The 17,042-nt window shown below is 39.8% G+C and overlaps 1 protein-coding gene across 1 annotated transcript; it reads right to left on the reverse strand.

The window, feature by feature from the left end:
• Nucleotides 1-553: 553 nt before the first annotated feature.
• On the reverse strand, nt 554-16,571 carry LOC148069178 (rho-related GTP-binding protein RhoQ). The gene is made up of 5 exons (XM_087803207.1): nt 16,370-16,571; nt 16,074-16,132; nt 7,206-7,370; nt 3,784-3,879; nt 554-2,297 (listed from the first exon to the last, which is right to left on the reverse strand). Exons 1-5 carry the CDS (start codon nt 16,512-16,514, stop codon nt 2,136-2,138), a joined length of 627 nt encoding a protein of 208 aa, XP_087659333.1. The 5' UTR covers nt 16,515-16,571; the 3' UTR covers nt 554-2,135.
• Nucleotides 16,572-17,042: the final 471 nt, after the last annotated feature.

Consider the following 17,042-nt stretch of genomic DNA (forward strand, 5'->3'; position numbering starts at 1 on the left):
AAGTAGCCACTAGGTTGTCCGCTGACTTTAGTCAATATAATTCTAATATTCAGATAACTTAAATATCGTATATATCACATTTTTTTTTGCATCAATTTTGTAAATAAAAATAAAATAAAAATCCTAAAACTTCAAAAAGAAGTCTTTAAAATAAACTAAAACTGTCCCGTTTTGTTAAAAATTACAAAATAAAGTCTTAATATCATGTATTCTAAAAATATATTCGATTATGAATTGTAATTTCATTTTAAACATGTATTAATAATTAAAATTGTTAAACGTAATTTATACAATTTAATTTCTTTATTTCTGTAAAGATACACAACTGTAATATATATATATATAAATATTATAAATTACCTGTAGATATGGAGTTAAAGTTTTGTTTAAATTTAGAACATTAAACGTTAGAAAATATTTTTAATTAAATGTTTATTCTTCTTTATTTATTTTGATGCATTGAATACAGTCTTAACTAAGAGGATTGTAGTTGATGATGCTCGTGACCTTTGACCCGTGCAATCCCATCAGAGCCATGCGTGGGCGAAGCAAGTTAAAAACACTGTCAACACGTTTATTAAGAGGAGCATCAGCAGGAGAATCGGCACTTCAGGGTTTCAGAACGAAAACATTGAGCAGGCGAAGAGAACAGGATCAGGCCGAGCAGAGCAGGAAGAGCACCGGAGACGTTAAAGCAGTCGAACCCATGAGCACGAGCTTGGTAGCAAAAGTTGGCACCTTTGACTTTAAAATAAAAAAAACAGCATACAAAGAAGAGCAAAGATTGACTAAATATGAAGCAACTGTATACACGTGTTTCCTGTGGTCAGCAAACTAGTTTCCCGTTTCTGATTTGAAAGTGAAGACAGCTTCGGTCAAGAAGGGAAACGATGCTTTTTTCAAGTGTATTTCACACTTAAAGGTCAAAGAAAACAGTCACATGCAAATGTTACTTCAGAGAAAATATTTGTTTTGTCTTGCTCAGGTGTGTACTTTGCTGACCAGGAAACTAGTTTACAGACCTCTAGACAGTCCTGGATATAGTTCGTACTTCTTGTTGAAGGGGTCAGAGGGCGCCCTCTGCTGACTGGTGTTTGTGCTGCAGCAAGTTCGCACCGTCACGACTTCTTAGAAAAGACACTTTTTACAGACTTCAAGCGAACATCTCAATGTGGACTGAACTTGGACATTGATTTCAACATTATTTCAATTTTTCGAGACCTTATTTCTATGGAATTTGGTTGTCAGATACAAATATTTTGCATTATTTAAAACATTTTTTTGATGAAGACATACTTTACAAATACATATTTTGTTGTCTCGCTATGAAATCGATTTATTTTTCACAATAATCTCTCATTAAAATGTTTATCTCTGGCAAAATGAGAAGCTTGCATCGAATGCAACCCTTTAAACGTTAGGTCAGAAAATTATTTAGACAGTTAACAATTTTATGTTGTATTTATTATTGTATTCTTTGTCCTATTTGTAAATATTTCCTAAATATTGAGTTCAGATTTACAATTCTGATTTAATAAAAGTATGTATTATTTCACTTTTTTGGCCCCTCACAACAGTCACATTATACATGTGGCCCCTGAGGAAAATGTTAGCTTGAAGTCAATCCAACCGACATCTTGAGCTTTCGTCAACCGTTAGCGACATGAGCGTCCGTGTGCTGTTAGCTTCTTGTGCATTATAGTTAGTAACATGTCGTACTGTGCTTCTTTGAGTTACGGAACCATGAGCGCCCCCTGTACATCAGGAGGTTGAAGCACAGTGGAATGTTTCTCATTGTGCGGCGGAAGTTTTGCATCATGTCAACGACATCTTGAGTTCTCGATCGTCCGATGAAAAAAGGGGATAAAAATGTTCCTGCTAAAGCAAGGAAAAAAGGAAAAAAGCTTTGGTTGGATCTCTGCTCGAGGGATCATTTACAATCATAACTCTTGGTAAAGTACATTTATAGAACGAAGAAAGTTTTTCACGAGGAGCAGCAGGAGTCACAGCTCGACGTCAGCGAAACGTTTAGAAAAGAAGATTTTCAGAGTCAACCCTGATCATGTCTCTGCACAGTCTGGCTTTTGTTTCAAGTCCAGGAGAAACAAAAAAAAAGGCAGATTTGAGTTTGTGCATCATGTGATCAGGCAGCAGTTGATGCAGCGAGGGCCCAGCCTTCTCTTCATCGCTCCCTTCTTCCTCTTGGGACTCAGGATAGCGATGATGGCCTCGTCGAAGACGGTCTTCAGGCCCTTCTGGGTCAGCGCCGAACATTCCACGTAACAACACGCGCCGATCTGAGGGACACGGAGGGAACATCAGCGGTGGTTGAGAAACGACAACACGAATGTACGGAAGAGCAGTCGCTCTATCCACACGTCAAGTTAAGTTAAACATCAAAAAAATCATTTGGACAAACTTACTGGACTTTTAAATGTACCGGCTGGTGACGTGGAAAACATTAGCAAATGGACTCAAAACCCAAGAGATGCGCAATCAGTAAAAGATGGATCGTTTTGTGGTATATTTGCACCAAAGTCACAGCACAAAAAAAATGAGAAAGAGGCAATTTGTGCATAATATGTGAAACCTGGTGCAGACGCCAGAACATAATCCTTCATCGACCGCAGTTCAGCCATTTTCTTCTCCTGTTCTTTCATCAACTTTTTTTTGGTTCTCCAGGATTAACAATCACATCTTTGCACCCAAAACTTTCTATAAATCCCTTTTACTCACTTGTTTTGGATTTTAGTTTGTGTCATTTTTTTTTTTATAATTCCTCCGGATTGAAACTGACCATCTTTTGTTTAACTGGACTGGTTGGACTCGCAATTGGACTTTTCTGACTCATAATTTGACTTGCTGGACTCATTATCCGACTGATTGGAATCACATTTAGACTTGTTTTACTCACAATTAGACTGGTTGGAGTCGCAATTGGACTGGTTTGACGCATAATTACGACTGATTGAACTCACAATCGTACTTGTTGGACTCACAATTGGACTTGTATGACTCATAATTTGTCTAGTTGGACTCGCAATTGGATTTGTCTTATTCATAATTTGACTTGTTGGACTCCGGTTTGGACTTTTCTGACTCATAATTTGTCTAGTTGGAGTTGCAATTGGACTAGTCTTACTTATAATATGACTTGTTGGACTCGCAATTGGACTTGTCTAACTCATTGGACTTATTGGACTTGTTTGACTCGCAATTAGACTTGTTGGGGCTCGCAATTTTACTTGTATGACTCGTAATTTGACTTGTTTGACTCACAATTGGACTTGTTTAGCTCATAATTCAACTGATTGGACTCACATTTAGACCTGTTGGACTCACAATTGGACTTGTCTATCTCAGAAATCGACTTGTTGGGCTCGCAATTAGACTAGTTTGACTTGTAATTTGTAGTTGGAGGTCAATAAGTTCATCTTCAGGTCCTTTATAAAAATATTTGTATTTGGGTTAATCAAGTAAAAAGTAGGAAGATGTATCAAAACTATTGTTAATAAAAAAATATAATCAAATGAGATCTATGGTTTTGTCGTAGACTTTCAGGATCTGGTCTGGATTAATCACCGGTGACCGCTGTAGCCCTGAACTTCCACCATCGATGTATTTCTGGAGTAATTGTCAGCCAAAGATGGAGCAGAGTTCTAAACCCGGGCACGAAACTCACATTCCCACAAGCTCATGTAACCGGATCTGACAGCTCCACAGCGTCCACAGACTCATTCTCTTGCCCTGCGGCTGTTTATCTTTTTAGGCGACTGTACAAACCTCCTTGGCCAGTTTCTGTCCCTGCTCGGTGGCGACCGGCTTCTCCTTCATGTCGTTGAGTTTGGCGATAGTCTTGGGGTCGTCACGGAGGTCGATCTGGAGGAGACGAAGGTTAGGCTGAAGCAACACAAATGTTTTTTTTTGGTTCTGATTCTGGATGAAGCCTCTGATACCAGAGACTCTAAATATGAACATGAATTGTTTATTTTTTTCCTTTTACAAAAACCAGAAGATGTTTGGCTCCATCCCAGGTCACCACAACATCTCTCACAGTAACTCACTACATGAGGATCAGACTAAACTGGTTCTTCTTTGATAAGACCATGTGACTAAGATGGTTAAAATACGATGATTTACTGATTAATTTCTACAAAAGTCTACATTCAAATGAATTTTTACTATTTCAAATCTTAATCCTTCTCTTTAAAATGATGTGAAACCTTTATATGGGTCATTGAATTGTTATAATTCTGGGTTAACAGTCTTCATCTTCTAGAAGAGACGACCATCATTGATCGTAACTTGAGATAATTATTGATTTATAGCATGATGAGAATAACATGTATGAGTCACAGCAAACATATTATGGTTAAATTATCAATTTCTACAAAAAAAATCTACATTAAAATGTTATGAAATTGTATTATTTAAAAATCTTAAAGCTACTATGATCTTAAATTAAATTAAGATTAAATGATCTGAAACCTATTAACCAGGTGACCATCGAAATCTAAATTAGTTTCAAACAATCAATAAAAAATATGAACGAACGTGGATTTTAAACAGTAAAAATATGACCGCGATAAACAAAATGAGGCGAACGGAACCTCGTTCTGATCCGATGCTCTTAATTTGAAATTGTATTTCCTCCTTCTGAATGGCGTCTGGGGAAGTTATGGTAAAGTTTAGCGAGATCTCTCCGCACTTAACGATGCGAGAAACCCAAACAACTGATAGTTTGACCCCAGTACGATGTTATCGTTGTGGCTGGTACGATAGACTCCAAGCTCCGCCTCTTGTTGCTTCTGATTGGTCAATATTGCGTAGTGTCTTCTGTGATTGGCTAGATTTACGCCAAAGGGTCCAAAGTTCATTATCATTAAAAACATATATACATAGTATTGAATAGGTAAATATAAGCCTGAGAAATGTCATGTCAAAGCATGACTGCACACTTAAATATGAAAAGGAAACAATGTTCCAAAGTAAAAAAAGTTTGATTATTTTGTAGTTGTATTTCGTAGAATGGGAATCAAACCTAATGGTCAAGCTTTATAAAATCATCAGACCGTCCTCCTCCTCCTGCAGTTCACTGATTGGTCCACAGCTCAGCATCAGAGTTCAGAGATTTTTAACATTTGAGTTCAAATCCTCAACTTATCTCTTAAGTCAGCTGCTCTTAAAAACTCAAGCTCAGCTTCGCTGCCGAGTTGATAGTGTTTCCCCGGCAACCGAACACAAGAGTGGTGGAGAGTAGACGAGTCCGAGTGGGCGTCCGATGATCCGTGTCGTTTCTTCTCTGACGATCGTGCGTAACGTTGATCTTGTGGTTTATCGGACGCGGCAAAAAAGGGGGAAGCTGCTGGATGAGCAACGAGAAGTTGGACTGTGAAATAACTTTGCACAAGAGCAGGAAGTGTGAGCCAACGACCGCCGAGAAGCAGCTGCTCCAGAGTCTGAATCGATTCAGCGGCGACTCACTTTGAATCCGTTCTCCTGCTGGAGGATGAATTAACTACTACGAGGGATTTTTAACAAAGAATCCATGTTTGAAAAGAAAGTTTAGTCCGGAGAAGTCGACTCAAGAACTCTTAAAAACACTTAAGAGGTCTTGTCTGACTCATGCGAAAGACTATAAAAAAAATTCTGATCAGCTCTAGTAGAAGAACTCACATTTCTCAGATCCTTAAATCTCTTCACTGGCTGCCAGTTTCTTTCAGGATCAACTTTCAATTCTGGTTCTTACTTTCAGATCTATTCATGGTCAGACCTTCCATCAGTGATCTGATCCAGACTTACACCCCAGCTCGGGCTCTGAGGTCCGTGGATCAGAATCTACTGATGGTTCCTGAACACGCTTCAGGACCAGAGGAGAGAAATCCTTCCAGACTGTTGCTCCTAAGCTTTGGAACCATCTCTGTGTTTGATGATCTACTGACTCCTTCAAGAAACATATTTTTTATTAACCTTTGTTTTGATTCTGGGTCAAAGTGACCCGACCTCCCTGGCTTCCAGAAATACATATACAGTGGTGGAGGTCGTTCACCTTTAATCAGAGGTAACACAATGGATACCACAAACACATTTGTTTGGGGTTAATAAAAAGTTCTTCTATCAGAGACACTTCCAACGTTGAGTTTAGAAAGCCAATGATACAAACATTTTAAATTGGGTAATGACATTTTTTAAATTTACATATAAAGCAATTCATCTTAAAATGTCTCATTAATAATGTTTATAGCTTGGATATTAATATATAATTGTGGTTTAAAACAGCCCTGTGAGAAAATAATAATAATAATAATATTAAAAGTTAGAATAGAATTAAAATTGATGGAGAAGGTTAAATTAAAATGTTCAGAAAGAACATTGGTTCGCTTGCTCCTTAAACTATCCAAAACTTCTTTTTACTCTCTTAAAAGTGATCGTCCTTACAAACTGTAATCGAAACTAGAAGAATTGCATTTCCAGAAGAAAATCACAAAGCAGATGAAGTAGTAGAATTAGTATAATAAGTAGTGGAAGTATAAGTAATAGAATTAGTAGTAGAATTAGTAGTAGAAGTATAAGAAGTAGTAGTAGAATAAGTAGTAGAAGTAGAATAATAAGAAGTGGAAGTATAAAAAGTAAAATAAGTAGTAGAAGTAGAAGTAGTAGAAGTAGTAGTTGTCGATGTAAAAGTAGTAGAATTAGTAGTAGAAGTAGCAGTAGGATTAGTTGTAGAAGTAGAACTAGTAGAACTAGTAGTAGAAGTAGAAATAGTAAAAGTCGTAGTAGAATTAGTAGAAGTAGTAGAAATAGTAGTAGAATTTGAAGTACAAGTATAAGAAGTAGAACTTTCAGTAGAAATATAAGTAGTATAATTAGTAGTAGACGTAGAATAAGTAGTAATATAATTATTAGTAGAAGTAGTATAATTATCAGTAGAAGTTGTACAAGTAGTAGTAGAAGTAGAAGACGTAATAGTAGAATTAGTAGTAGAAGTAGAAGAAGTCTAATCATCAGTAATAGTAAAATCAAGTCGTACAAGTAGTAGTAGAAGTAGTAGTAGAAGTAGTAGTAGGCCTGAGCAGCCTGATAATAATAATGACAAATAAAGAGAAGAACAGGATCTCAATGATGTAAATGCGAATCATTAATGATATCCAACTCTATGTACCCCCATGACTGTTTCAAACCTCTTGAATCTCAGACCGACTCACCTGAGTGCCTATGAGCAGGTACGGGACGCTGGGCGCGTACTCCTGCAGCTCCGGCACCCACTCCTCGCGCACGTTCTGGAAGCTGGCGGGGTTGACCACCGAGAAGCAGATGAGGAAGACATCGGTCATCGGGTATGACAGCGGTCTGAGTCGGTCGTAGTCCTCCTGGAGAAAGAACGAGGGGTTTACGATGGAGGTCAGGGTCAGAGAGGAGAGAGTCAGCCATGATTGATGTCCGCAAACCTGTGACCGATCGTCCTTCATGAATCATTCAGGTGTGTAATGAAGGAGTCTGGAGGAAGACCAGGGCAGTGTCCCAGATCGCATACTTGCGTACTCAAAGTTAGTATTTTTAGTGCATAAGTGCGTCTCAATTCTTAGTATGCGAAATTTAGTGCGCCATGCACACTAAATTGTCACTAAAATGCCCACAAAACTGAGTATGGTTCGATGGACACTTTCTACCCTAAACAGCTCCATCTTAATGACGTTTTAAACGTAAGTTACGTCATATATATATGCATATATATGCATATATATGCAGGTGCATTTTCAGCAGCAGTAGAAGGATGACACGTCTTCGGTGCTGATACCGGCATAAATATCTCGCGAATATTTTCTGGTTGAAACCATCGTTAAATAGTAGTAGAATAAGAAGCTGTTGCGTCATTTCCTGTTAGTGCATAGCAGCAGTGTTTGATTTGAGACATACTATCTGTTGAGAATTTGCGTACTAGTTAGTATGCACACTATCCTGATGCATACTAACTTCTAGTATACTAAGAGAAGTATGCGATTTGAGCACAGGGCTGTGTCCCAGATCGCACACTTCAGCACTTACACTTAGTATTTTTAGTGCATAAGTGCGTCTCAATTCTTAGTATGCGAAATTTAGTGCGCCATGCACACTAAATTGTCACTAAAACGCCCACAAAACTGAGTATGGTTCGATGAACACTTTCTACCCTAAACAGCTGCCATCTTAATGACGTTTTAAACGTAAGTTACGTCATATATATATGCATATATATGCAGGTGCATTTTCAGCAGCAGTAGAAGGATGACACGTCTTTGATGCTGATACCAGCTTAAATATCTCGCGAATATTTTCTGGTTGAAACCATTGTTAAATAGTAGTAGAATAAGAAGCTGTTGCGTCATTTCCTGTTAGTGCATAGCAGCAGTGTTTGATTTGAGACATACTATCTGTTGAGAATTTGCGTACTAGTTAGTATGCACACTATCCTGATGCATACTAACTTCTAGTATACTAAGAGAAGTATGCGATTTGAGCACAGGGCTGTGTCCCAGATCGCGCACTTCAGCACTTACACTTAGTATTTTGAGTGCACAAGTGCGTCCCAATTAGCAGTGTGCTAAAATGTAGTACGCAACGAGCACTCAAATGGCCAGAAAATTGAGTGTGGATCGATGGACACTTTCCACCCTTAACGTCCTCCATCTTAGTGACGTAGATGAAGCTAAACTGAAGCTACGTCACTGACGACACGTCTTCGGAGCAGATACTGACATAAATGTCTCGAGAAAACAACTTAAACTTGTTTCAATTGGTGAAAAGTGTTGTCAAGTGTCTGCGATATGGTTCCAACTTATGGTTGCGATCAGCGTTAAAAAGTAGTAGAAGAGGAAGCTGTAATTTCCAGAGAAGTCTTTGATTTCGGACACAATCAAGCACTTCTCAAGTACACTGGTTTATAGTACACATTAAGACAGTGTACGTACCAGGCCAGTGCATAATCTTTGACAGGGTAGTACTGTCTCAAATCAAACTCTGCTGCTACACACTTACAGGAAATGACTCGACAGCTTCTTCTTCTACTACTTTTTAACTTTGATGGCAACCAACAGTTGAAACACTATCACTGACACTTCATAGCACTTTTCGCCAGTTGAAACAAGTTATTAAGTTGTGTTTCATTGTTGTTGTGTGCTTTTGTAAAATAAGACATTTACGTCAGTATCTGCTCCGAAGACGTGTCGTCAGTGACGTAGCTTCAGTTTAGCATCATCTACGTCACTAAGATGGAGGACGTTAAGGGTGGAAAGTGTCCATCGATCCACACTCAACTTGCCATGTGAGTGCTCATTGCATACTACATTTTCGCACACTGCTAATTGGGAAGCACTTAAAATACCAAGTATAAGTGCATGAATTGAGACACAGTCCTGGAAACTTTAGCATCACGTGTCTCTGCAGAAGTTCTGCCAAGAAACTGAGGTATCAGGTTGAGATCCAGGGAATGGAGCAAAGAAAAGAGTGGAAACCAGAGCATGAGGTCATTGAGGGTCTTCAGCATCAAAGTGTGTGAACTCTTGCCGTTCCACTTCCCCAGCTTCAATTTAATACCATAATAAACGTCAGCGGCGGTTGAGTTATGACAAGGCGAAGACTGAGGGACCTTCACGAGGAGGATTGCTTCCTCTTTTTTTCACTCGCTGACGGAGACCATTACTGGCTCGTTTTTTTTGTTTTTTTTTCATTCCTTCGTCCTTCAAAACGAGGCGTCGCCTCCAGACCCGGACGTGCTGCCAACCCTCATAGCTGAACGGGCTAATTCACGCCACACGTCCCCTGTGTCGGATCAGCTTCTTTGGGATAAACACCTTTGACAGGCCTTGTGAATATTTGCCTCATGATGAACTGCTGGATCCACAGATGGGTTCAGGGCGGCGACAGAAACTGTGTCAAAGCCCGAGGTGGGTTTGAAGGTGTCCTGGTGCTCGTCCTACCTGCACAAGTATCACTTTAACGGTTCAAACTTTCCCTCTGATGTTTGCAAAAACGCTCTTTTGAAAAACTGTACAGCAGCTCTGAATCCACTAACATTTTTATCCTAGTTATTGAATGGTTTATATGTCAATAAAGTATGTTTCAATTAAAATAATTTGATTTTATTCCAAACATATATACATTTAACGTGCAAAGATTGATGGCGTTTGTTCATTTTTGTGTTGCGATTAAACTTTCTGCCACTACATGGTAACAGTCGCCTCGTCCTTCGCAGCTGGCGGAACGATGAAATCTGGCATGAACCCGGGGATGACTGAGGAAGTAGTAGATAAGTAGTGATAAGTACTAAAACTAGAATAATGAGAAGTAGTATACGTATAAGAATAGTAGTAGAAGTAGAAGATGTAGAATTAATTGTAGAAGTAGAAGTCTTAGAATAAGTAGTAGAATTAGTAGTAGAAGTAAAAGTAGTAGTAGAATTATGAGCAGAAGTATAAGAAGTAGTAGTAGAAGTAGAAGTAGAAGAAGTAGTAGTAGAATTAGTTGAAGATTTAGTTGTAGAAGTACAAGTGGTATAATTAGTAGTATAATTAGTAGTAGAAGTAGTAGAATAAGTAGTAGAAGTAGTATAGAGTTCTAAGTAGAGGTATAAGTAGTACAAGTAGTAGTAGAATTAGTTGTAGAAGTATAAGTAGAATAATTAGTAGTAGAAGTGGTAGAATAAGTAGTATAATTAGTAGTAGAAGTAAAAGTAGTAGAAGCAGAATATAATTATCAGTAGAAGTAGAAGTAGTACAAGTAGTAGTAGGCCGAAGCGGCCTGATAATGATAATAGGACAAAAAAAGAGTAGTAGACCAAATCGAATAAAATAAATAATAACAATATCATATTACTTGTTTATCCTAGTTATTTTATGGTTTGTATATCAATAAAGTGTGTATAAATTAAAATAATTCTATTTGATTTTGAAAATATATACAATTAACGTGCAAAGATTGATAACGTTTGTTCATTTTTGTGTTGCGATTAAACTTTTGCCACTAAATAAAAGCAGTCATGTCCTCCGCATTGTACGGAACGATGAAATCTGGCACGAACCCGGGGATGACTGAGGACTAGAGGATACACTCCACTCAAGCAGCTTTTAAAGCCGATGTTTGGACCTATTTTGTTTTGAAAACAAGTAGAAGCAGCGACAAATTTCGAGTCATGTGGTCTGTTCATTCTGCCAGGACTAAGTACTCAATACTACAAATATATACTTGTTCCTACTGCGTCACGATATATCGTATCAACCTCTAAACGCTAGTCAGTAATGCTTCATAATCGAAGTCTCTCGCACACCGATGCTCCAGTTGTGTCCTCAAATGTTTCCTGAACACAAAGACGCACAAAAGCCGACCGGAAGCGTTGATTGGATTTGTCCGCGGCTCACGACGATTACGACATCAGGACGTCCTGGATATTATCGGACAGACGCGCTTATGTCGGGTCGCATCATCCGTGTCATGTTGGAACAAGTGTGTGTTTATTTGTGTGTCGTGACCTTTTTTTGCTTTGACAAGAGTCACACACACAAGAAGGAACACAATGTGAGCAGTCAGCAGTTTACAGTCAACAGACCCAAAGCTTCTCTGGGGCCCGTTGTGTGTATGTGAATGTGTGTGTGTATGAGTGTGTGTGTGTGTGTACACAGACTGTAAATAGTCTTTTACTCAAATCTTCGGTTTGATGAGCAGATACATGAACACCTTGTGTAGCGTCTCTCTGTGGCTGAACAGAAATGTTGCACAACCGAGGGAGACGTGTACAAAGTGAAGACTTTTTTACTTTTTCATCTGCCAGAGAAACAAGCAGGAAGTTCGCTTCTCCAGGGACACGGTCAACTTGTTAGTGAGGTCAACAGCTAAAGGAACAATCGAATCATGTGAGATCCCAGGCCATGACTGAGTACGAGTGGATACAGTCGTCTCCAGCAGCGTTTAAAAAGTTGACTACTTGGATGTTGTGACTTGTGCTTGTGTTGAAGACCAAACTTTCCCAAAAGCTATCATCAGTTTTAAAACTTAATTGAGGTTCACTTGACTGTGCTAATGGCTACATTAGCTTTGCTTTTTAGTGATGATTTTGTTTAAGGTATCTTTTTTTTCTTCGAGTGTTATATCCGGACTTAAGACCCCAGATTTAAATAGGAGCAGATCAGCCGCCCCAAAAACTTACTCCCTGTGTTGTAATGAAGTGGTTCACTAAGGTTGTGTATTGGCAAGAATCTGACGATACAATATATTGCGTTACTGAAAACACAAGAGTATATTTGTAGTACTGTCAAGTACTTGACTCTGGCATTACCGGGTTTCCAAACAACATGACTCCTGATGAAGTCGTAACTGCTTTCATTTGTTTTGAAACCAAAATCTGTCCAAACATCAACATTAAACGCTGCTGGAGTCGACTGTATCCTCTCGTCCTCAGTCATCGCCGGGGATCTCAGGTTGTTCCTTCAGCTGTGAAGGACATGATGACTGCTGCTATTTTTGCATGTTAATTCTATATGTGCATGTCAACTATATTGACCTTTTCTACACAATTTTACATTATTATATTGTACTGTGTTTTTGTGTATTATTGTGTTTTTGCTTTATTTGTATGTGATGTATTATGTTAACTGTCTGCATCTTTGTTGAGGACTACAGATGGAAAGTAACATTGTCCTTTTAAAATAAACTGAACAACTTTATTGAAATACCATAAAAACCATAAACAATTATGATAATAATATATTATGAAAGTTCTATACTGTATATATACATAGCACTGTAAAAAATACCGCTTTATTTAAGTGTATCGATATTCTTAAACCCCCTAATTATTACAGATAATAGCAAGCTTGTCGCACATCCTAGACCAGACCTGGGCAGAGTGTGGCCCCTTTGACTGTATTTATGTGGCACTCGTGATGTCAAAGTATGATCATATATAAATGGTTCTAATGCATTAACAAATGTATTTATTATTAATTTTCACATAACACATAACATTTTTTGAGTATTTATTAAGTAAATTGAAGAAATGTTTTGGAAAAAAAACTCATATATATATAATAATAAAATTGCATCTTATTTGGCTGAATGTCCTTTTTTGGGGGGGATTTTCATTGTCTTTCTTTTTTCTTGACGGTCCCTAACAACATTCACATAATTTAATGTGGCCCTTGAAGAATTATAACTGCCCTGTTCTAGACACCATTCAGTGAACACTGCTGTCGCTCCGACCATTAATATCCTTAGTCGCCTCCGTCCTATCGGCTCATTTCATCCTGTCGGCTCGGCGACGTTCTCTCGTGAGGCTCAAAGTCGTCTGAGCCGAATGATATCGGTGACTCATCCCTCGCTCATGCCTGTAGTTCAAACCGTCTCCTGCGGGGTCTCGCTGTCAACAACGCTCCCGTCAGACGTCGGCGTCTCGACACAAAAGTTAGCTTCGGTATCTGCTGCTACATTCATCCGTTCATCCACCACGTCGGCCATGACCAGAGGTGGTGAGTCAACGCTGTGGCGAAGAAAAAAACCATCTGAGCAGTTTCACCTCCTTCCTCCTTCTGTTTCCTTCCCTTTTCTTTCCTCCTCTCTGCTCTCTTGCTTTTTTCGGGCCAAGTGGCTCTTTGATCAGGGAGCTGTAAACATTACCAGCTGGACGTCGAGGGGTGCAGGGAAGTGAGGAATAACTCCAGTCTGAACCCACATCTGTGACGACTTCTCCAATTCAGAGTGAAAAACCCCCCCAAAAAAACCCTTCCAGACTTCAAACTCATGTTGCTCTTCCTGGAACCTTCGTCCATGAGTTTGAAGAAGCAGCATTCAACACTACAGTGTGTCGAAGGTGGGGTAGATGTTCTATAAAACGGTGTGAGCAGGTTGGATTTTGTATCCTCCTCTGTTACGAATGCTCCCTAAGACAAAATCTATGAACCAGCTTTTTTTATCTATCTATCTATCTATCTATCTATCTATCTATCTATCTATCTATCTATCTATCTATCTATCTATCTATCTATCTATCTATCTATCTATCTATCTATCTATCTATCTATCTATCTATCTATCTATCTATCTATCTATCTATCTATCTATCTATCTATCTATCTATCTATCTATCTATCTATCTATCTATCTATCTATCTATCTATCTATCTATCTATCTATCTATCTATCCATCCATCCATCCATCCATCCATCCATCCATCCATCCATCCATCCATCCATCCATCCATCCATCCATCCATCCATCCATCCATCCATCCATCCATCCATCATCCATCCATCCATCCATCCATCCATCCATCCATCCATCCATCCATCCATCTATCTACGTATCTATCTATGTATCTATCCATCCATCATCTACGTATCTATCTATATATCTATCCATCTATCCATCCATCATCTATGTATCTATCTATCCATCCATCCATCCATCATCTATGTATCTATCTATCCATCCATCCATCTATTCATCCATCCATCTATCTAAGACGAGTGAAAATATTGAATATTTTTATCACGATACTGTGTTGATATTCAACAAATGTATTCTTTCGTTTTGCTCATATTCAATTTTTTTGTTTCATCAGCTGTTTTATGAAATATATATAAAAAGTTATATAAAATGATATAATCAAACTTTCTTATTTAAAATAAACATAGCAGATATTAATCACTTTTTGTGTTGCAATTCATCTTCTTGCAGCTAGATAGCAGCAGTCGTTACGTCTAAAGGAACTGAGGACGAGAGGATACAGTCGACTCCAGCAGCTTTTTACAGTTTATATTTGGGCAAATGTTGGTTTAAAAACCAATAAAAAGTAGTTAAGACTTCTTTAAGAGTCATGTGGTCTGTAAATTCTGCAGTCGAGTTATATAGTAATTCCTTCAGTATGTCGCGTATCTTTGCCTCTGTATCGTGGTACGTATTATCGGATTCTTGTCAATACACACACCTGGTTTTTACAGTGCCTTAAAAACAAATGTACCATTTACTGTTAACTGTTTGAATGCCACTTAAATGTCATTTTATTAATCATTTCAGGAGTTGACCAAACATGGCACCAGAAAAATACAATTTCACAACATTTGTTAAATCTTTAAGAGGTTGCTTTTTATAAAACCCCACAAAATGTCCCCTAATCCCCCATAAACCCTCCCCAACATTCTTTAATCTGGATGAACTGGACTTACTTGACGACACCACGCTGAGCAGCTCTGACTGAAAAAAGGTCTGGAAATATTTTATAATCTCACTAAACAGATGTGGTTTCATGCGTGAGTTTGAAAACATTTTTTTTTAAATTTTTATGGCTTAATTTTCATTTGACCCCAAATATTATTTACACATAAAACAGATTAAACTCTCGTCATAACCGGTGAGGTTCACTTTCACTTTCCACGGTCTGACTTCAATTTAAAACGTTTATATTCCTGATCAATTTATAGCTTTTTTAAATGTAGCCATCAGCTCAACCATGCAACATTTCTTTTTTCAAATATAAAAAAAACTACAATCCAAGACCGAAACTCGTAGAATGAATGCTAACAATAATGATTCAACTTTCTATTACTGTTGCCTTGTCTCAGAGTGTGTGTGCGTTTGTGTGTCAGCATGCAAGAGTACACAACTCATATGCTGAGTGGAAACATTATTGTGTGTGTGTGTGTGTTTGTGTGCGTGCACGTTCTCCGGGGGCTTTAACTTGTGCACTGCTGAATGGAACATTGTAAAGGAAAAGCCCCGGCACTAACACATCTGTGACATCACTACTGGACATTGGGGGCCTGTTCTGCACATAATACAACTATTGACGCCCCCCCCACCCCTCAACGCCGACCCCGACACACACCAGACCCGGGGGCCAAAAAGAACCGTCACCTGTTGCAGCTTAAGAGTCTGGGCCCTGGTGGAGGATCTGTTATTAGTCCCACATGGTGGGACCAAGATAGAGGAGGGGTTTTTTTTTTGGAGGGGTGGGGTGTGTGTGGGGTGTGTGTGTGTGTGTGGGGGGGGGGGGGGGGGGTTGACCTTGACATGGTTGGACTCAGACCAGAGTCCAAAATAGACGTACCTGACCAGCCGTGTCGTAGAGTCCCAACAAGTACTGCTTCCCTTCGACGTTGACACTCACTGCGAAAATAAAAAAAACGACAAAGAAACAGATGAGAGGAGGAAGAAAGTGAGGGTGGGGGAGTTAGAGAGGGGGGGAGAATAAAAGGGGGAGTGGGAGGGTTGGGGTGTGTGGGGGGGTTCCCCAACCTCTCCCTGCTAAAGGGAGGCAAACAAGTGGTTTTGATCCCAGCAACAGATGCAATGCAGTGAAGAAGTGTCAGAGACTTGATGTTTTTTTTGGGGGGGGGGTCTCACCTGCGTAATGGTCGAACACCGTGGGCACGTACTCCTCCGGGAAGGCGTCGTTGGCGTAGCTCATGAGCAGACACGTCTTCCCCACCGCGCCGTCTCCCACCACCACGCACTTCAGCATGACAACAGCACCGGTTCCGTTGGCCATGATCCCCACCTTACCATCCTCTCACCACCACCACGACGCCCTGTTCCCCCGACACGCCGGGATCACCCCCCCTCCTCCCACCTCCTCCCTCCCACTCCTCCTCCTCCTCCTCCTCCTCCTGATGCGGCGGCAGCGGCTGCTGGGCGGCGGTGGTGCGGGCATCACCAGCCTCAGAGGCGGACTCGGACCTGGACTCCCATCGCCCTCCTCCTCCTCCTCCTTCTAGTCCAAACTGAGTTTTTTTTTTAACTGGTTGCAGCTGTTTGGATTCTGGACGGAACCAGCAGCTCTTTTCCGAAGCTTCTCCCGTCCTCTCTCGCTGCGCTCCCCCGGTCAGTTGTCACGTTGCCCGGCGTGCCCTCGACTGTCCGCCCGCTCCTGGCGCACTGAGCCGCTGGAGCTGCTGCTGCCGGACAAGGTGGGCGCGCTCGCTGGAGGGGCGGAGCTTAGGTTAAAAAAAAAGAAAGAAAACCAAGGGGCTGAGGATAAAGTACAAACCACAGTGCTGGCATCAACATGAAGACTTGA

The sequence above is a fragment of the Callionymus lyra genome, chromosome 11, assembly GCF_982586985.1.
Source record: "Callionymus lyra chromosome 11, fCalLyr1.hap1.1, whole genome shotgun sequence".
In the NCBI taxonomy this organism is placed as follows: Eukaryota; Metazoa; Chordata; class Actinopteri; order Syngnathiformes; family Callionymidae; genus Callionymus; species Callionymus lyra.

Excerpts from the sequence above, each read along its gene's own strand:
- LOC148069178 (XM_087803207.1), bottom strand. The coding sequence starts at position 16,514 with ATGGCCAACGGAACCGGTGCTGTTGTCATGCTGAAGTGCGTGGTGGTG. Across the intron at positions 16,133-16,369 it reads GGTGTTCGACCATTACGCAG|TGAGTGTCAACGTCGAAGGG; the intron begins GTGAGACCCCCC and ends TTATTTTCGCAG. Across the intron at positions 3,880-7,205 it reads ACCTGCTCATAGGCACTCAG|ATCGACCTCCGTGACGACCC; the intron begins GTGAGTCGGTCT and ends CGTCTCCTCCAG.